The sequence below is a fragment of the Schistocerca serialis genome, chromosome 7 (genome assembly GCF_023864345.2).
Source record: "Schistocerca serialis cubense isolate TAMUIC-IGC-003099 chromosome 7, iqSchSeri2.2, whole genome shotgun sequence".
Taxonomy (NCBI): domain Eukaryota; kingdom Metazoa; phylum Arthropoda; class Insecta; order Orthoptera; family Acrididae; genus Schistocerca; species Schistocerca serialis.
In genome coordinates this window covers 436,652,903-436,675,991 of record NC_064644.1, presented here as the reverse complement: position 1 = coordinate 436,675,991, position 23,089 = coordinate 436,652,903, and the positions used below count along the sequence as shown (strand labels likewise).

Below are 23,089 nucleotides of genomic sequence, written 5' to 3'. Positions count from 1 at the left end.
CCTCCCTAATGCTTCTATTGCTGTTCAGGTAGACACCAATACGTGGCAGTTCAAATTTCAGGTCTATCCAGAAGCACTACAAAACAGTGTACTTGACGTTGTCAATAACTTCAAAATGCTTCTTGCCTTCCCAAGGTCAGCAAGATAGCGTCAAACACGTATTGGCCGTCACAGAAGGACAGTTTGACGACGGCTCCCAAAACACTATCTTTTGTTATTGAGCATAACAGTGAACATATATATATAGGAGCCGCGTTCTGAGAAATTTGCAAATTCTGTGCAATGAATTTGATGCATGTGTGCATCCGGTACGATCTGTAGCAAACGGCGTCAAAACGTCGATACAGACGGATAGAGAAACATACCAGTGCCTTTGTGTCCAATCAACAAATGAACAAAGCAGCAGCTACAATTTATTACAGCTATTGGGCGGAAAGTTTTGTGTCAAGGGCCCTGTTTCTTTTGTGTAGTTGATCAATCACGTGTACAGTATTAGGGATGACAACCCACCTAGATTTCGCTCTTTATAGCAATGTTCATAAATTCACTAGCCAATCTGAAAGTTTTTCTTTTTTAATAATCAGAGTGTTAGTTATTTTCTGTAGCTTAATATTCTTTTTGATCTATATTATGAACACAGTGCTCCATCTATTATTATGAGCATCTTAACTATGTAATAAATAATTTTCTTGCGCGGTGCAGCTAACTGTGTTCTTTATCCTTGTTTCATTTTAAGCTAATTACCCACCACACCACGTACATATTTTAACCACGTACACCTCTCTACTATTAACTGCATTATAGGTGCATGACATCTACAAGCCATCTCACAGGATGACAATCAAGATAACAGAGTACAGTGAAACTGCCGCGTAATGCACACACATTTATACGATGAGCATTCAATAAATAATGCCACACAATTTTTTCTCGACAGTTTCAGTGAAAAAATGCGGTATTTTCTGTGAGCCTAGTGGAATATTTCCGCTTCAGCCCCAGTAGTTTAATGATGTTCCGGTAGGTGGCTGTGTCTGTAACGGGGGTGTATTCCAAACAGAGAGCAGTTACTGAGTTTCTTTTAGCTGGAAACCGGAGCATCGCAGGTATTGATAGGTCCCAGCAGAATGTCTAGAGAGACCTGAGAGCGAACACAAGCACGGTGAGTCTTTGGGTGAGATATCTGTCATCGCCCCAGAAAGCTCGCAAATGTGCCCGGTCTGCAATGTGCCGGCAGCCCGCACGCAGCTGTGACTTATGCAATGTTGGAACGTGCAGACACACTCATTCGAGATGATCGACGAATCGCAATCGAACACCTCGCTATTCACCTGGACATCCATGTTGTTAGTGCTGACACACTTGTTCACCAGTTGAGCTACTCAAAAGTCTGTGCCCACTTGGTTCCTCGCCTTCCGAGTTCTATCCGATCAAAGATGCAATCGCCGGGACGTAGTATGTGGATTATGTGGTGTTTACTGATGCAGCAAGACGCTAGCTCCGACGTCGACTAGCAGAGTGGTACCATGCAGGTATACACACCTTCCCAGTAATGTAGCGTAAGGCCGTCGCATTCAACAGAGATTAAGTTGAATAATTGTTTTTTGTAGCAAAAAGAGCAAAGAATAAAATGATTTATTGGAATCCTGAATAAAACCAAACTATTTTCAGAAAAAAATTGTTGCATTACTTACTGACCACTCCTCATATATTGTACTCTTTGATGTCAGCATGAAATCCTCGAATCTGTTTCGCGTACGCATTCCGTTTGACACAGTTTAAGCTGCTGAGCATGCCTCACGACTCGGGTTCCTGACCAATAAACAGAGGAGCACTGCTGAGACAAGGAGTATCCTGAGGGTTTCATAATGTATGGTACACATTATTATTGCAGGACAGGTAGCTTTACTGAAACTGCACTACACTTCAGACTCACACAGATAAGTGAACTACGCCTCAACATAATTACCAAGTCTCTGTAAACGATGGCCGGAACTTCCTATCAAACGCGCAGTGCGTTGATGACAGAAATCCTCTCCCTAATCACAGAGCAGTTCGAGAACCGCTGAGTGAACGTCTTCATATCTGCAGGATGTCTTTCTCCTTGATATTCTTTCAGCTTGCCGCAAAGAACGAGGCATTGATGTTAAGTCTTCCTTGCATAGCTCCGTCGGTGAGAGTATTGCCCTCGAAAGTCAAAGTTCTATGTTCCAGCCCCAGGCCCACACAATTTAATTTGTTAGGAAGTTTGAAAACAGCGCAAACACCACTAAAGAGTGAATCATTCATTCTGGAATCAGCTACGGTGTAAGATCTGTACTTCCCGATCAGCATCATTCAAGTCTGTGTGGTCTTGGTCTTGTTAGCACCTTTCCACTACCAAACTTTGAATATTGTCCAAATACTGCATGAATTTCACTGTGAATTGTATGCACAAACTATCTTTACCGCACCAGAGCTGTGTCTGCAGAAAACACGAAACATGTAAGGCCTGCTCTTTTCTGACAATACGCCACTTTCTTGCAATGGTCTTAGTGTGGAATGATACGTGTATATCATTTACAACGTTCACAGCTTTTATAGAGGAAGCTGCAAATCCTTCATGTATCATTTACCACTGGTCTAGCTGATTCCAGAATGAATGATTCACTCTTTAGTGGTGTCTGCGCTGTTTTCAAACTTCCTAACAAATTAAATTGTGTGGGCCTGGGGCTGGAAAATAGAACTTTGACTTTCGAGGGCAATACTCTCACCGACGGAGCTATGCAAGGAAGATTTAACATCAATCCTGAACTTTAATTTTATCGAATTCCTTACGTTGTGCTGTATCATGAATATCGCCAAATCTCAAATATCCATCCGTTGACAGAGTAGTGTGAAATAGTTCTGCTCCTAGTTCTTATGGAGAAAACAGACCTAGTAAATTCGTTTCAGCTGCTCTGTAAGAACCAGCAATTATCAGTAATCCAATAGAAGATCGTATTTCTATTACATCTGTTTTTGTTCTTATAGAAGCGCTCAGTGACATTAATATAAAGGTTGATGCACGCTACTACCGTACGATTATTTGAGCATTTCTGAGCACATTGAAGCATTCTACAGAAATCTTGCATCTTTTAGCAATTAATTTGGTACCAGGAAACTGAATTACTATATTCTGTTTCCTAGTTCTGATACTGTTAGGCTTAGCTGTAGAAATTCATTTAGTTATTTTATCCTTACCAAGCATGAACTTGTCTGGTATTATTGAAAAGGAGGATGCTATTTCTTTTCCAGCTCATCAGTGGACGACGAGAGGGCTGAGAGGAGGTCATTTTAACTAGGTTACGTATTAGGCATTGCCCTTTTAGTCATCGCCATTTGTTGAGTGCTGCTCCCACACCACTTTGTACACCTGGCGCCCATGTTTCAACTGTCCGCCATATCCTGACGGAATGCCCATTTTTTTTAACTGTTTTCGTTCCCGCTTGGGTTTTCCATCTGAGTTATCGGCCGTTTTAGCGAAAGACGCGCGGGCTGTCGACCGCGTTTTACTTTTTATCGGTGGTAGCAATATGGTGAAGGCCATTTAATATTTGGTTCTGAACCTTCGTTTCTCTATGGGGTATTTTATAGACCTTTCTAAACGTCCCTGTTTTAGATGTTCTCTCTTACGACGATTGGGATTGACGTGTAGTTGTTTCTTAACTCCTCTCTTCCTTCGTGTTCTCTAGTTTAGACTTGGCAGCTTATGACCCAAGTTGTTTTCGCACCCTAAAACAAAACAAAACAAACTTACAGATTAATGATTACTTTCTTCACTCTGCACTTTTTCATTGTCATACGAATGTTAAAACTCCGGCATGTAACAACGATTATCATCTTCATTCAAAACTTCCCCCAATAGCCTTCTAAGATACTTTTGCTGCTCCGTATGTGACATAATGCTATACACTACTCACTGCAGAATATCGCGCTAGTAGGTAGGTGGGATATTACCAGCACCCCAACGATAAAACTTGTGGTACGCCATTGCGTGTGTTTAAAAACAGAAACAACGGTTTCGCAACAAAAACGAAGGTAACAAGCTTCTCAACAGTGTGACCAGCATCTGCCGTAAATATCAGGCAGCTTTTACATTTGGGGTATTGTGAACACTCCACATCCCCAATTAAAGACTATCCGTATCACGTGTCGCTCCTGGCCACTTCTCACCTACAGAAGCGATGTCTGTTCTTTCAGATATGTCTGGAAGAACAGACGCCACATCTGTATAACTAGGGTGGGACGGTCAAATCATCGTTTCTGTGCAGACGCACAACACGCTCGAGCACTTACCGGAATCAGGGAAGCACTGCGAACAGTGAGCGTAAGGGGCAGGGGCCCTACGTCAACAGTGTGTGGATAAGTTGAAATTTAGGTCTTTCATGGGTTGTGTCCTGATGACTGATGTGCTCAAGGCGATCGTTCGTGAGACGAGTCACGGTCCGGTTCAGAGTTTCAACATTCCCAGTTGATGTATTTCTGTTCTCGATAGCAGCTAATATCTTCCTTTCCTTTTTATCTAATAATGTATTTCTGCGTGAAAAAAAATGGCGTCTGCCGGGCCGGCCGGATGGCCGAGCGGTTCTTGGCGCTTCAGTCTGGAACCGCGCGATCGCTACGGTCGCAGGTTCGAATCCTGCCTTGGGCATGGATGTGTGTGATGTCCTTAGGTTAGTTAGGTTTAAGTAGTTGTAAGTTGTAGGGGACTGATGACCTCAGTTGTTAAGTCCGATAGTGCTAAGAGCCACTTGGCGTCTGTCGAACATATCGGAAAGAACAGACACCGCATGTATTTAAGAACGACGGGACCGCCAAATGATCCTTTCTGAGCAGATTGTAGCACACTCGCACTGTTGCAGGAATCAGTGAACCGCTGTGAAAAGTGAGAGTGATGGACAGGGGCCTACATCAATAGTGTGTGAGTAAATTGGAAATTTGGGTCCTTCAGAGACCGTGTTCAGATGGCCGAAGCGATCGAGGCGACCGTTTGCGAGAAACGGAAAAATCGGGGTTCGAGTCCAGGTGTGGCAAAAATATTGAACTTTTTCCATTGATGCGTTTCATTTTCAAATGCCCCAAATGTCTTTCTTTCCCTTGTATCAACTCCTCGCCTAATTTAAAGCTGACGGACATATCAGAGGCAGACTGAAAATTTACGTGTTCCAACCGGGACTCCCACGACGTCTAGTTTCCCAGGTATGCGCTTTACCACTAGGCTACTATACTCGACTAGTTTCACAGAAGCTGAGATAGGAAAATAGTAACTTCGCAGCGGAGGAATCAGTGGAATCAAGATGACTTTGGGCCTGCTTCCGCACGCAGCCACCCTCAGTTAGGAATCAGTATGACGCGCCACAGCAATACGGCATTGTACGAGGCGCTGAGACTTGAACGTAGATTCCAATGTGCAGCTGGCCCTAGGAGCAAAAGGCAGGGCTCGTCCTCCCTCACTGCTTTCCTCGACATTCAACAACCCTTGTAGACCTCAAAACGAATACAAAAAGATCGAGCAGGGGAAAAAAATCTGTTTAGTCGCAAAATTTTGTACAGTGTTGAAACACGTATGTAACGCAGCAGCGATGGCGAGGCATTGTAGCATCTGTGACCAGAGAGTATGCGCTTGACCGCGCGAGTGTTGCGAGCGGTTCTCAGTCAGTAGTAGTCTTTGCGAGTTAGTTGTCGCTAAGTAGGAGCCCAGTGCGGTTGTGTGATGTAGGCGGTCGGCAACAATGGTCAAGATGAGGAATAAGGTATACTGTTAATTAATATAATCATTAGATAATGAAAAATTTTATTTATTGTAATTATTCTCCAACAAGTCTCCCAATAATAATTTTTTATTTCAAAAGCATTTTCTCAAAAGTTTAATTTTTTTTGAACTAAAGATCTCGTTGCACTTCCCATTTCATTCCACTTCTTTTGAAGAAAAAATTTCACTAGAATCACAAAAAAAAAAGAGAATATTATTATTTACAATGCAGTTCCTCCGAGCGGTGCGCAACAACAAGAGCAGATATGTGACATCTATTTATTCTGAGGTAAGACTTTAATTCTGATTGTTTTACACAGGGCCAAAGACCAATATTTCGGTTTAATTGAAATTTCTTGTCACTGAATGGACTTTAATTTTGAAGGATTTATATTTGAGTCAGATTGCGAATTTCACGTTTTTGTTGCCATTGTCAGTACATTTCATTGTGGGCAGGTTACGCATAGAGCAATGTCCATTAGCATCCCTAAATAATATTGTCAATTCTTATAAATTTTGCGGGGAGGTTACACTCGGCTCCACATTTCTATTAAGTATTGTCAATTTTCTTTCTTTTAAAATTGCTGTGGGGAGGTTACACTTGGCGACACCCAGTCCAGGATCGTATTTCGTTGAGAGTCTTTTGAGCGACAGTCAGATATCTGCTCTTATTTGCTTAGATAATTAGGATTTGGCGCAACGCTTTTAATAATATTGTGACTTTCTTTCTACAGGTCAACGGCAATTTGCTGCTTTGTTGTGTTTGTGTGTTGCTTTTGCATTGTGTTGATTTGTTTTGTGAAAAATTTTGACTATTGTAAAAATGCCGCGAAAGACTGTGAATAGTGTATCGCGAGGTATTACGAACGAAACTACCGATTTAAACAATTTTACCGATAGGACATGTGACACGCAGTGTAATGATGACAATCCTGCGTTCACTAACAATCAGTGCATTCCAACCACTAATGATGACTTTCACCTTAATGATGAACAAACGAACTCAATTGTCTCGTCTGTTAACTTGACGACAATTGATGACGCAGAATGCTCTATGGTAATGAGCGCTGCAGAGCTTAACACACCCGATTTGGAAAATTCAAGTAATGTACAGGCAAATTTGTCTAAAGAAAGTGATCAGGATACACAAAGTACGACGGATTTATTTAATTCCGGAACAGTGTCTGACAATGTACATCCGACTGATAAACGTTTTTGTAAATTACAGAATGACCAAATGGTCACACAAAGCGCGACAATTCGAGGTACACAATCAAACAGTCGTGAGAATGAAGTAGGTAATGTTACTTTGGAACAATTTATGACAATAATGCTACAGTCTAAGAACAAAAATGACGAAAATTTCAAACAACTTAGTGAAGATATCAAACAACTTAGGGAACAGTACAAACAGCGGAATGAAATGATGAATAATTATTTCAAACAACTTAGGGAAGATAAGAAACGCTTGAGTGAAAAATTGGACAACCATTGCAAACAACTTAGCGAAACAATTAATGAAAGTTTCAAACTGACGAACGAAAAAGAAGACAACCTTAACGAACGGAACAGACAAGTTAGTGAACAGAATACAGCTGTTACCGTGCAATGCCAGGACATTAAAGAACAATTACGTGTGAATACCAAGACTTGTGCTAATAACAGTAATGAAAAAGTTGGCACTGTTGCACAAGAATTCAGTAGCACACGTGTAAGCACAACCGAATCACATAAAGACGAGATTATTGCAGTCACTGAACAATGTTCAGCAAACGAAACACTGATACACGAAATTAATGCAGTCACTGAAGAATGTCCTAAAAACGAAGTACAGATTCGCGACGAAGTTAATTTAGAGTCAGTGGAAGTTTCATACACTCTTAATACGGAAGTTGTTAATAAAAGTGAACGACACAACAACCAAATTGACGAAAGTATTGAAGTAACAGAATTAACAATTATTTCAGTCACCAATACGTCACAGAATCCGCCACTTTATGAACATTTGTCAGACTCACGCAGCGTGTATAATGTGAGCAATTTACAGCAACTACGCGACTTAAAATCCGAAAAGCCACGCGAATTAAAATCTGAAAAGCTACGCAACTTGAAAACCGAAATGACAGAGACGAACAGATTCACACACAAACCCGAACGTGTTCTCAAATTCAGTGACGAGAACGTTGATAATAAGCAGTTTGCATTTGTAAGAAAATGTAAGGAATTTAATAATGGCAGAACACAGATACACGATTTGCACTGTATACGACAATTTATTTTTGTACTTTCACCGCTATTATCTGTAATGGAGAAACTAGCTTTGAACCTGAAGCGACAAATTGCTATTGTATTTTCATCAGCATTGCCTGTAATGAGGAAACTAGAATTAACATGGATACAACTATTTGCTTTTGAATTTTTACCGCTATTGCGTGCTACGCAAAAGCTAAAATTTATTTGCAGTGCGTAATTGACCTCAGGGGATTCATTACGCTTTAATGAATATGTGCCGTAGCGAGCATAGGGCCCCGAGCTGTAGTAGTGCTATTTCATCTTTAGTTTTCTGCACTGCTGCCTTCTCTTCTACTATCCTTTATATCTATCAAAACTGCTCTTTAACTATTGCTCTACCTAGAATTAAGAAAAATGACAAAGAAAACCCGATGTGACAAACTTTTACCGAATGTGACAATTTTCATTAGGCACTCCAGAATCACGAGAACTTTATTAACAGATAAAAATCGTAATCATCAGTATGTATAAAATTATTAGTAACAGGAACCACATTTTTGGTAACAATACACGTTTTTCACCACAACAGCATGAAAGTCAGCCGCTTAGCATACCTAACCAACAATGCAGTCTACAAGGTCAACCAGGCTTTAATGTTTCGCCGCGTGCACGTATAGTCCTAGCTCCAACAAATGGTAACGCATGGCAACAAAGAAATAACTACGTACAGACAACACTCTTATTTCAACTCGTATCGCAATACACCGTATAGGAATGACTATCACGACAGACGTAAAAAAATAACGAGCACAATTTTCAGCGTAATTTTAATGACAGTCGATCTTTTCAGCAGCAAGAACATTAGCAACAACATATTATGATGAATGAAACAGACAATAGGTGTCATCCATGGCGTAACACGTCAGTAAGAAATAACAAAGCAGTTCATATAGTGGATATGCCACAACATTCTCCCGTAAATAATAACACGTACGATAAATTTTAACCAGATACAGCACAGATTGCATATTACAGTGACGCAATCATTACTTTTGACACACAGAATTTTGCTCACGAGAATGTTATTTGAAACATGCTTTGTTGAATGCACCAGTTTTATCGCACCCAGATCTTACTAGAATTTTTTCCATTGCCACCGACAGTTCCAACACCGCCTTAGGCGTACACATTTTCCAGGAAATAGAAGAAGATGGTTCTACAGTAATTAAAAACATCGCATTTGCAAGTCGCATTTTTGTCACCTGCTGAACGAAATTATTCCGTCACAGAACTGGAAACATTATGTGTTGTATGGGCTTTCACGAGATTTAGGCACTTTCTTTACGGCAGACATACCACCGTCTACACAGACCACAGAGCGATACAATTTTTGCTTTCAGCTAAATTCACTCACGATAGATTAAGTAGATGGAAACTATATTTACAGGAATTTAATTTTACAATAGTTCACATTCCCGGTACGCAAAATGTTATAGCAGACGCACTATCGCGTTCTCTCAGTAACAATCAGCAAGACGTAGCAACCAGCTTCTGCAAAGCAAATTTCAGTGTCATGTACATTCAGCAAGTTGCATTTGAAAATTTTATTTCATCGTCATTACAGGACATAGCACAAGAACAAAATAAGGACAATGTGTGGAAAGAAATTAAACAGCTTTGGCAAGATAGGAATAATGTTACGATTAGAAACTACTACACTGTACGCAATGACATTCTGTTTCGCCGCTCTCATCCTGACAGCAACATTTGGTTATTATGCATTCCTGACGAACTGGTTAACAAACTAATTTGGTACACTCATTTAAGTTACGCACATTACGGAGCACGAAAATGTTTTCTTATACTGAGACAGAACTGTTATTTTACCAACATGGAAAAACGTATACGACGAGTTTTAGCGTCTTGTAAAATTTGCCAGAAAGCTAAATCAGACACCACTTCACATATTCCTCCTTTATATCCCATTATACCTGTTAAATTAAGACACATGGCTGCAGTAGACATTTTTGGTCCGATTCCGAGAACTAACAGAGGTTTTTGCTACATTTTTGTCGCTGTTGAGCTCACTTCAAAATTTGTTACTTTCACTCCGTTACGCAAAGCTACTGCTAAAACTGTTTCGAAAGCATTTGTAAAACATTTTCTATTTCATGTAGGGCATGTAATGAAAGTAATTTCTGATAATGGATCTCAATTTCGTAGTAGTGTATGGACACGCATGTTACGAGCTAGAAATATTTCTCCGATCTATATATCCAAGTACCACGCTTCTTCGAACCCTTGTGAAAGATTAATGAAGGAAATTGGTAAGCTGTGCAGAATATACTGCCACAAAAGACATATTGATTGGGATACACACATACTCTCATTCCAAGATGTAATTAATTCCATTCCAAATGAATCCACTATGCTATCTCCGACTGTTATACTGAAAAACGTTGAACCACCGAACAAAATTAAAGAATTAATAGACTTCCCCAAAAATCGTCGCCTACGACACCACCAAATAATTGACATTGCGCTGAACAACATCAAACGTGCCGCAGAGCGCCGGAGAAGACAGCAAAAACAGGTTTGTACACGCCGCGACTTTCACGTTGGACAGAAGATATTAGTACGTACACACTATTTATCCAGCAAATTAAAAGGTAAGTGCAGTAAATTTGAACTTCTATACGCAGGTCCGTATCGGATTCGCAGTATCCCTCACCCCAATGTTGTACACGTCGAAACTTTGAGAACCAGAAAATCGAAAGGCAATCACCATATCTCGAACATTAAACCGTTTATTGAGTGAAACCACTGTATGATTCAACACACTATGATGCCATTTACTAATGCAATTATTTCACGTGACTAATTACTGATGATTATCGTATTTTTTTCTTGGCAAGTGCCCGGCAAGGTAAGGTTAGCAGGTCGCTTTTCTTGTCGTCACACATCAGACCATGCATATTTTTCCAGATGAATTTACACATTTACGACTATTTCTGCAATTATATTTATGTGACTACTTATTGATGATTATCGTATTTTTTTCTTGGCAAGTGCCCGGCAAGGTAAGGTTAGCAGGTCGCTTTTCTTGTCGTTATACATCAGACCGTGCACATTTTCCATTTTTTGTGTATATGACTGTACTCCAGTTTTGTTTGTATGCACTATGAAATAGTTAAGATATAACACACACCAGTCAACTTTGACATTTTTTTTTTTTTGCCTTATGACATCTCAACATCGTGACTGTTTCACATTTTTTTGCTACTGCATTGTATTATTCTGTGTACATTTTTTGCATCTGAACACTGTCAATGTTTTTGACATATTACGTTTTCTGTCATGTTATGCTGTATGGTTAATTGTGTCTCCATAAACCAGTCATTATTTAGTGGGTATAGGATTTAAATGCAAGACATTAATCTTTGTTCATCAATTTTAGAAAGAAATGGTGCGTGTAAGAAATAAATTCAACAGAAATGGGAATTTCACCTACGGAATAAACGAAAGGAGATGCAATAACTTTATGAGGAAGAGTAAAGGGATCAGGATTAACAAGCATTAACAAGACTATACTATACTCATCACAGAATAGCAGTCTTAACTAATTTTTTCTTTCAGAATACAAGGTGATTGATGCAGGCTGTCAGAGAGAACTACACGTCTTAGTTTTAGTGATGAAATATGCTAGAGATAAGGAATAGTTGTATAATGAGTAATGAAGTGATTTTTTTGCAGATGATAGTGAATACTGATGAATAATGATGAAGGAAATGGTATTATGAATAATGAAGTTTTTCTTTACAGGTGGTGATAATAATGAAGTTATGATAATATGGATAATGAAGTGATGGATAATGAAGTTTTTTTTACAGATGAGGATAATGTTGAAGTTGTGTATTTATGCTACGTAGTTATTTAAGTATTTGTTGCAGTTTGCTTTGACAGCAGGTGTTACATTGCATAGTAGGATGACGGAAAGTTTTGGAAAGGACAGCTATGGAACACATTTTATACACATTTCACTACTTGTTAATTCGAAGTTCACTACTTTTCAACATAGTGTGCGTTTCTTCTTTCAGGTCAATAATCCGTTTTTGTATTTTTTTTCCAGGAGAAGTTTTTCACGACACTTACTAAACCTGTTACTTATTATACCTGTTCTAGTACTTGCATTTTTATATTTTTTACCCATTTGTGTTTATCATTTATAAATGTGATCACATGTACTGCCTTGTTACATAATCTTGCTACAGCTGACTCATGACGAATGACGTTACCTATCCTCATTTGCAGCAATAGGTCAAAAGCAAAAAGTACTATGCCTCAGCAATTAATTATCGATCCCAACGCAATGCATTGCTACCAAAAAAAATGTATTACCAGTCCCACATAATGTCACTAGTTTATGATAATTCTGAATAATACTGATCAACTCTGAATAGCATGTCACTCGAGTAATGACCTCTTAATGAGACTATATTCAAAATAATGCTTTGTCACTAGCTAATAACTGCCACTGTTTATTGTAATGCCTGTGATTACTAATGATTTGGCTGTAATTAACTGATTTTTAATAATGACTTTGTAATGATCTGAATAATACTGACTGATGAACTATGTTTTATTCTATTCAATACTTGATGGCCACTGAGTGCCAATAATTAATGTCAATCAACGAAATTGTTATTAATTATGCCATTAATTAACTCTTGTTTTCAATGCTCATACTTTGTAATTGGAAATAAATGTGACGGTTTCATAATGCTTTGTAATTAGGAAAAGACTAATGATTCTTAATAGATTGGAATGACACATAATTAATTAACTATGGTACTGTTTAATAATGCTTTGTAATTAATTAAGGCTAATAATTCTTAGTATATTGAAATGACAAATGATTAATTAATTAACTGTAATTAGACAAATGATTAATTAACGACAAATGATTAATTAACTGTAATTATACAAATGATTAATTAACTGTAATTAGACAAATGATTAATTAATGACAAATGATTAATTAACTGTAATTAGGAAAAGGTTAATGATTCTTAATTATACTCTGTAACTGAAAAGAACGCGATTATTTCATAATACTTTGTAACCAGGAAAAGAAGGCTACTGATTCTATGTAAAACAATTAATGAACATTTTTCTGTAATACTACATACTTGGTACAGAAATGTTCAATAACTGGGCTATGAATGCCACGAACTATCAATGAAGACTGTAATTGTCAATATTATGTGACTTGATGTCCTTCACCTCATAAGCTGACTACCCTGAATTACTGCAATGTCCATTTGTCCTGTTTATCCCAGTGATCATAGAGCACTATATTTGGTTTTGCACTAATTCTACGTTGGTGTGCCTTGTAAGAGTGTGGTGTTGACACGACATGCTGTCCACCACCATGAGCGATGAAGACATTATTATGGTCCCACTGTTTGGTGTACCTAATGTACTGCCAAAATGAAAACATGGAACATTACTACGACAGTTCAGTGTCTTGGCTACACTGATAAATTCTGATGGGAAAAGAACTTCAAGTTGTGTCACTTGGTGTTGTACTACTGTGGAAAGATATGGACTTTCAGAGCAGCTGTGTGCAATCTAAAGTGCTACAACCATGATGCAATCCTTCCCTTTCCTATCCTGATTCTTGTCACATAAAGAAAAAATTTTTTTTGGTAACATCATTTATGTTCATAGGTTATACATTTTTCGATTCGCTAAACTCCAGTGTGAGTACACTTATGTCACTGGTCGACATGATGTTTGCCATTATGTTTATTTGTTGTGAAAATACTAAAGACATTTTTCAGTGCATGTGCACTTTGGACATGAATTTTTTTTTTTGCAATTATGTTTATTTGTTGTGAAAATGCTAAAGACATTTTTCAGTGCATGTACATTTGTCAACATAATATTTTTTGCCAGTCTGTTTATTTGTTCTGAATATGCTAAAGAATTTTTTCAGTGCCTGTGCACTTTGTTATCTGTCAAATAATTTGTATATACTTTTCTGATTTGCTACTATGTTTAGTACTCACATTTTGTCTTTGTCTGATATATTTTGTACTTAGTGCGTATGCACAACATTTACTTTATGTACTACATCTAATTATTCTTGCCAGTCTGTTTATTTGTTCTGCATATGCTAAAGAATTTTTTCAGTGCCTGTGCACTTTATCTGTCAAAAAATTTGTATATACTTTTCTGATTTGCTACTATGTTTTGTACTCACATTTTGTCTTTGTCTGATATATTTTGTACTTAGTGCGTGTGCACAACATTTAAATATTCTGTAAGTTGTAGGATTTTGTTACTTAGAGAAAAATTTTGCCGCGCTTGGCAAGTCCAAATGACTCACCATCGCTGCCAAATTTTTGCCCCCCGAGTGGAGGGTTATGAAACACGTATGTAACGCAGCAGCGATGGCGAGGCATTGTAGCATCTGTGACCAGAGAGTATGCGCTTGACCGCGCGAGTGTTGCGAGCGGTTCTCAGTCAGTAGTAGTCTTTGCGAGTTAGTTGTCGCTAAGTAGGAGCCCAGTGCGGTTGTGTGATGTAGGCGGTCGGCAACAATGGTCAAGATGAGGAATAAGGTATACTGTTAATTAATATAATCATTAGATAATGAAAAATTTTATTTATTGTAATTATTCTCCAACAAGTCTCCCAATAATAATTTTTTATTTCAAAAGCATTTTCTCAAAAGTTTAATTTTTTTTGAACTAAAGATCTCGTTGCACTTCCCATTTCATTCCACTTCTTTTGAAGAAAAAATTTCACTAGAATCACAAAAAAAAAAGAGAATATTATTATTTACAATGCAGTTCCTCCGAGCGGTGCGCAACAACAAGAGCAGATATGTGACATCTATTTATTCTGAGGTAAGACTTTAATTCTGATTGTTTTACACAGGGCCAAAGACCAATATTTCGGTTTAATTGAAATTTCTTGTCACTGAATGGACTTTAATTTTGAAGGATTTATATTTGAGTCAGATTGCGAATTTCACGTTTTTGTTGCCATTGTCAGTACATTTCATTGTGGGCAGGTTACGCATAGAGCAATGTCCATTAGCATCCCTAAATAATATTGTCAATTCTTATAAATTTTGCGGGGAGGTTACACTCGGCTCCCATTTGTATTAAGTATTGTCTTTTCTTTTTCTTTTAAATTGCTGTGGGGAGGTTACAGTGTTAGGAGGGAATGTCATGAACAACGTACTAAATTGTAACCAATGGGGTGTAAGCGTGGGGGTGTCAATGCGTTTAAATGTGATTCTTTCACGTTTTGTTTGAATAACTCGAAATCTGCGGCTTTCAGTGAAAATATTCCCTTGTATCAAATTGAACTTTATTATATGTTATACAACAAAGATGATATTAATTTCTTCTCTAGATTTAATACTTTCGACGTTGTAGGAGACGCAAATATCGCAGATTATAGAAAATAGTGTTTTAATAGCATAGAATTAGTTTATTGTTAAGTGGCGCAGGTTAAGAACATAAATTACATGTGTGCACCTCATCTAAGTAGAACCATATTAAGGGGCAAATTGCATTCTTTCTGTGTGTCGGCCTGGGGTGCAGGAGGTTGGAGAGAAGGTAAAAATATGATGGAAGGCAGCTCGAGGGATTCTGGTCATGCACTTTCCCTGCTTGTAGGTCTGCAAACTTATTAGCAGTCAAGCGAATCTCCACTCTCTCTACTCCACGTCACAAGAAGAAACTACAGTGTGTTTCAGAAAGCTATACTAACTCTTCCGCAGTTCGTTGTAAGAGGTATGCGCTATATGCGCTGCCTGCAATAGGCAAGGCATAGGAGAGTCTCTGACCAGAGAGCAGTATGTAGTTAGTTGTTGCTTGTCGCTAGTCGGCAGTAGTCTGGTGTAGTCATTGTAACAGCGGATCGAAGTGCCGACCATCAACGTTTTTTCCTTCGTTTCCTTCCGCATTGTCACTTAATAATTGTACGCCTAATTCAATTCCTCAAGCAGAAGTGAATGAGTCAAACTTCTTAACTGAAACCATAGTACAACGGAAACAGTAAGTTCCCGGACGTGGGATCCTATTCAAAATATTATGTATCACTCTACAAGTTCTAGAAGTTTGTAAAGGGAATTTCCAAATATCCTGTATACCGCCCCGTGTAAGACATTCATCTCTAACATAACTTTTCTGGAATCCAGAATGCCATTGCCAAACTCAATAGTTCAAATCTGGTAAATTCAGTAGTTCTTTAAAAGGTTCTGTTCGTATGTATTCCAATTTGTGCCACTATCAGCACTGAAGTTGCTTTCCTGACTCCAGTAGAGACACACGCTGCACTAACGGTGAGTGTCCTGACTTTCGGCTGCCTTTGGCCACTGTACAGCAATGATTTGCTAACGACTGTCCCAGGGTACACAGAAGTAACTCCTGCAATACACCAATCCGCATCACCATGTCACATGCAGTTCATCACATGTATACGCTGCGATCTTCACTTACACAGTATGTTTTTCGTTATAGAGAATCAGTGTTCTCCTGTTGTTTATGATGATGGATCTCCAGCTCTCTCCTGGGTACCTTCTCAGCTGTTTCTGAAATGAGGAGAGGGCTGATCAATATAGACTGGCGATCCAATTTCCCTCCAGGCACAGTCACTGTCTAGTCGATGTCCAGTTCCGTTCGTCTTCCTCATTTATGCCTTGCCAAGGGTGTACGGCAACCAGTGTGACGGGAGTTGTTGTCTGGTTTGCAGGCTGTGATGCGGAGCGGACGCCATGCGGACGACCGTACTGTCTCCCTACTCGGCGCTGCGAGGCCGCGTCTGCAGTAGGCTGCACGCCAGGAGTGCCGCCATCGCCAGCGCAGTCTACACGCTGGTCAGTATCCACTGCACTGCACTACACTACAGTACACTACACTACAGTAGCGCTACACTGAGGCTGTAAGCTGCTCACAACAATGTCCGTATCGCCAGTGCAGTCTACACACAATTCATTACACACTACACTACAATAACTACACTACACTATACTAACGATTCCCTGATTGCACTGCACTACACTACAGTACACTACACTACAGTAGCGCTACACTGAGGCTGTAAGCTGCTCACAACAATGTCCGTATCGCCAGTGCAGTCTACACACAATTCATTACACACTACACTACAATAACTACACTACACTATACTAACGATTCCCTGATTAAGTAGACTGTACACGAGAGGTGCTGCCATCACCACTTCAGTCCACATCCTGGTTAGAAGCCGCCGCACTACACTACCCTACACTATAGTAATGTTACACTGATGCAGCAGGCTGACTGCCAGGAACTCTGACGTCGCCAGCACTGCAGCACGATGTAGCTCATTGCACTGGATCACAATGCATGGACTCTAGCCTATAAATTGTAAGGTAAGGTGCGCCATCGTATTGCAGCTCAGAGATCCCACAGCAAATATGCCAAGATGTTTCGATTTTAAAGTCGCTGAAGGCATTACATACGTCGAAAACCTAGTTTACATCTCTAACTCTGCCAAGGACATGTTCGCGTTTTTTGTGCTACAATATGAACATTTGGTACTGTAGTTTATTAATGTTTAGGAGTCAGTACATGTGTCTTCGGCTCACGTTGTCGTTCATTCAGCTGGACTATCACGTCCCTACAATCAGTAATTTTGAGTTTCTGTATCTTTCATTAAATGAATAACTTCCCCTTGCGCGATATTGGAGTACGTTCCTGTGACAATCTCTCCAAAGATCTATCACATAAAAAACATAAAAAGGAATGATACAATGTTGGCTTTCAGGGCGATACAAAGTTGGCTTTCATGGCGTGAGGAAAAGGCGTTCACGTCTTACAGTTTATAACAGCAGTAGATGATGCTGAATTAGTAGCCCAACCTGCTAATTAGCACAGTTAAGGTTTCCAGGTCGCGAAGCCATAGTCGATATATAACGATCTACATCATCTACTAACGATATATATATATATATATATATATATATATATATATATATATATATATATATATTGTGGTCCATTGACCGTGACCGGGCAAAATCTCAATATCTCACGAAATAAATAAGTATCAAATGAAAAAACTACAAAGCTTCGAGGGGGAAGCCAGATGGCGTTATGAAAGGCCCGTTAGATGGCTCTGCCATAGGTCAAACGGACATCAACTGCGTTTTTTTAAAATAGGAACCCCCATTTTTATTACATATTCGTGTAGTACATAAAGAAATATGAATCTTTTGGTTAGACCACTTTTTTTCGCTTTGTAATAGATGGCACTGTAATAGTCACAAATACATGGCTCACAATTTTACGCGAACAGTTGGTAACAGGTAGGTTTCTTAAATTAAAATACAAAACGTAGGTACGTTTGAACATTTTATTTCGGTTGTTTCAATGTGATAGATGTACCTTTGTGAACTTATCATTTCTGAGAACGCATGCTGTTTCAGCGTGATTACCTGTAAATACCACATTAATGCAATAAATGCTCAAAATGATGTCCGTCAACCTCAATGCATTTGGCAATAACTGTAACGACATTCACCTCAACAGCGAGTAGTTCGCCTTCCGTAAGTTCCGTAATGTGTAATATCCTTCAAATTTCCTCACATCCTCACAGAAAGAAATCCGGGGGCGTCATCCGGTGAACGTGCTCGCCAAGGTACGGTGCTTCGACGACCAATCCACGTGTCATGAAATATGCTATTCAGTACCGCTTCGACCGAACACGAGCTATGTGCCGGACATCCATCATGTTGGAAGTACATCGCCATTCTGTCATGCAGTGAAATATCTTGTAGTAACATCGGTAGAACATTACGTAGGAAATCAGCATACATTCCACCATTTAGATTGCCATCGATAAAATGGGGGCCAATTATCCTTCCTCCCATAATGCCGCACCATACATTAACCCTCCGCGGTCGCTGACCTTCCACTTATCGCTGCCATCGTGGATTTTTCGTTGCCCAGTAGTGCATATTATGCCGGTTTACGTTACCGCTGTTGGTGAATGACGCCTCGTCGCTAAATAGAATGCGTGCAAAAAAATCTGTCATCGTCCCATAATCTCTCTTGTGCCCAGTGGCAGAATTGTACACGACGTTCAAAGTCGTCTCCATGCAGTTCGTGGTGCATAGAAATATGGTACTGGTGCAATCGATGTGGATGTGGCATTCTCAACACCGACGTTTTTGAGATTCCCGATTCTCGCGCAGTTTGTCTGTTTCTGATCTGCAGATTATCCGCGACAGCAGTTAAAACACCTACTTGGGCATCATCATTTGTTGCAGGTCGTGGCTGACGTTTCACATGTGGCTGAACACTTCCTGTTTCCTTAAATAACGTAACTATCCAGCGAACGGTCCGGAAACTTGGATGACGTCGTCCAGGATACCGAGCATCATACATAGCATACACCCGTTGGGCATTTTGATCACAATAGCCATACATCAATACGATATTGACCTTTTCCGCAGTTGGTAAGTGGTCCATTTTATCACGGGTAATGTGTCACGAAGCAAATACCGTCCGCACTGGCGGAATGTTACGTGATACCACGTACTTCTACGTTTGTTACTATTACAGCGCCATCTGTCACAAAGCGAAAAAAGTGGTCCAACTAAAATATTCATATTTCTTTATGTACTACACGAGTACGTAATAAAAATGGTGGTTCCTATTTTTAAAAAAACGCATTTGATATCCATTTGACCTATGGCTGCGCCATCTGGTTTCCCCCCTCAAGCTCTTTGTAGTTTTTTCGCTTGATGCATATTTCGTGAGACATTTGGCCTGGTCACTATCAATGGACCACCCTATATATATATATATATATATATATATATATATATATAATAAAAATTCGTGTGATTGTGTCCCAATATACATTGGGCTCACGAAAAGAAAGGTCAACAACCGCTTAGCTAAACATAAAAGGAAGTGCCACCTGGGGCAAACTTACAAATAGTCCACGGAGATACATGCTTTCTGATCTGCAAACCGTGAAATAAAATTCAGAGATACTAGCCAGCGTTTTAGCCGAGACAATGTATTGTCATGCGCGTTTGTATAGAGAGGCAACACAGAGGTACAAACGCTATGTTAATTTCTACGGAAAAGAAAAAGGAATTAAGTCACTGAAATATGAATGCCCTCTTCGAGTTAACAGAATGACGGTCGATTACACTAGTCAGAGGCATTCTTACATGATAAATGGTGGTCCCCTCTATACAGTTCTTTAAATCCGGAAATCCCTTGAACCTTTGATTCAGTTACTCTTTTATCTCCGATGATGTTTCTCGTAGTCGGAGAAGAAACGTTATGAGATAGTTTTATAATGCCGACAAAGGATTCCCACTCTGCACTCAAGGTAAAAAAGAATTTTTCGTATAAAAAAAGGCAATTTCAATGGTAACAACAAACAAACTAATGTAGAGTTTTATGAATGAGTCTATAGACTATGTTTATATTACTAAACGCCTAAAAGTTTCCAGAAAGTTTGGGAGGTTGGAGGTAAGGTACTGACAGAACTGTGGCAATGGGGGAGCGGGGGGGGGGGGGGGGGGCGGTGCGTCGTGAGCCCGCGGTTGGGTAGCTCAGATGGTAGAGCACGCGCCCGCGAAAGGCAAAGGTCCCCAGCTCCAGTCTCGGTCCGGCACGCAGTTTTAATCCGCCAGGAAGTTGCCTAAAAGTTTCATTGGATTCCAGTTGAAGGTTGCTTATCTAAAGGATTCCTGAAGCAACAAAAATGTAATATTCAGTATTTCATGCAATTGTTGACTGAATTTAAAAATTGAAAGTGCTTTCTTAAGCTATACATTAGGAGCTGTGATGTAGCGTTAAAGGTTTACGACATATACTCAAATATTAAGGTCTGAAACTGTGAAACTTGAGACAACGTAACTCACTTGCCGCAAATTGCCCAAGCTCTATTCGTTTAGTGTTGAAGAATGAGAGCATTATTGACTTCAAACAACTTTATGAATAATTCAAAACATTTTGGGAACTTTAGTCGCTCACGAAACAGTGAAAGGAAAATAAGTTTGTCGATTACTACATTTTCGCTGTTCATGCGGTAAAACTGACGTTTTAATTTATTTCTCCATTACTACAACATCTATGCCCAATACATTTTCCAGACAGTATGCACATATAGCGTTTAACGCACCTGCAATATTATACCATTTTACTACAAATAATACGAGAGATATGAAGTCTTTACATGCGTGAAAAACTAACTTTTCTTAAGACGGAACGCGAATCACCCAGACTACCCTCATCCAGTGTTCGATTATAAGAGCAATCAGCGACTTCCTCAAACTTTAAACGTAATATCGAACCGTATCATTTAACACATTAACTCATTTTTAATGTAAACAAACGTCTGAAACTGTTGTCCATATGTGAGTTCGATTTCTTAATGAATGATGAGGTGACATAAAACTGACGGGTCCATTTAGCTTTTGTAACTTCAAACAGTTCTTCAGTAAGCGCTGCCTTTAGTTATTGATTATTATGTAGGAACGTTGCGACCGGTAATTCGGTCATCCCAACACTATCTCGTAGAAGACAATAAAGTAATCCGGCAAGACACAAAAGAGTGTCTTTTTCTGCTCGTTTTCGTTTGTTTCGGGAGCACAGCAGCGAGCTCAATAGTATGGAAAGTAAACTGTCTCGGACACGATGGAAACTCGCCACTCCATTAGGGAGTGTCTGTTATTACTCTTTCTCACCACTTTCTGACAGAAAAGATGCTGTTCTTCCCGCAATAAATATAAACTTCTCTAAATTAAACACGCCTTACTTCAATTCGCACTTTTTTTAACTTTACTGAATGCGTCAGCATTACAATCCCCGGGGATGGAAACCCGAATCTTCCTCCCCTCTCGTAGGGCCAGAACCTTAGATATTTCGTCGCAATTGTTGGCTGTAACAACATCGAGAATAAAACAATATATTTTATTTCAGAATATCCGTGGATCAGAGCCACGGCTACTGCTAGTTTATCAGTAATTTTATTGTTTTCACACCTTTTGTGGCATTGTATTTCCGTTAATGTACAGTCGTGCTCAAAAGTATCCGAACGACTTGAATTATATTTCGCCTGATACGCATGCAACCCACATAACGCAGCTGTCTAGCAGGTACTCTAATCGCTCCTTGGTACAGTCGTTTGACTATTGAAAATGGTTCCAACAAGTCACCACTAGAAAACTCTGCTCTGTATCGCAAGAACTCAAGATGTAATGTAATACCACGATACTACAAATATCAGGGAACACCTTATCACAGATAAGACTGTCCTTAAGGCTTGTAAGCTCACATTTATTGCAATAAATGACATACCTGAAATGTTACCGTTCTCATTATTACATCACATAGGTAATGCACGTAGTAAGTTCATCGTATTCATGATTTCCTCTTCAAAGTAACATACCGTACTTGTTATTTACCACAAAATGACATTAAAAATTTAAGTTATACACTAGCAGCTACTTGAGAATATGTATGAACTTCAAATCTCACGACGAACTGTCGCGTTCTGCGTATGGATTCAAACCCAAGTCATGCACACTATGATTTCGTGACTGACGGAAACTAACAGTCATTCCTGACTAGGCATACAGAGAGTGATATACCTCGATTTTAGACAGCATCAGTTAGCAAATATCAACTTTAAATTATATAACGTAAACATTTTTAACGGACGCGAATTCCTACCCAGCATCTATTGTCCCTGTTAACGAACTACGAGAGATGTTAAATATTGCTTCTTCACAAGTAACTTACTTGAAATGCCGTGAGGTAAAGCTTTGTGTTGGACAGGGATTCGAACCCAGAACCTAATCGGATTGTTATCGAAGCACAATCAATTGTGACATATCGGATTTTCTCGGCAGTAGCCAGATGTTTTAACTGAAAAGACGAGACGAAACATTAATTTTTTCCTTCCCACGACTCCAACCCGGCACCTATCGCTGTTGTATTCTAGAGAAAACGAACGTTAAATATATGTTTGTTACACCTGCAGTGACATGTGAGCGTG

The 23,089-nt window shown here is 39.3% G+C and overlaps 1 protein-coding gene across 3 annotated transcripts in view; it reads left to right on the top strand.

The window, feature by feature from the left end:
* LOC126412753 (uncharacterized) overlaps nt 1-23,089 on the top strand; it is a 1,141,364-nt gene that overhangs the window by 637,794 nt on the left and 480,481 nt on the right. For all 3 annotated transcript variants that reach the window (XM_050082500.1, XM_050082498.1, XM_050082499.1), the window contains exon 3: nt 16,775-16,898. In XM_050082500.1, the coding sequence (XP_049938457.1) occupies nt 16,797-16,898 (102 nt within the window). In that variant the 5' untranslated portion in view covers nt 16,775-16,796. The remainder of the gene's footprint in view (nt 1-16,774; nt 16,899-23,089) is intronic.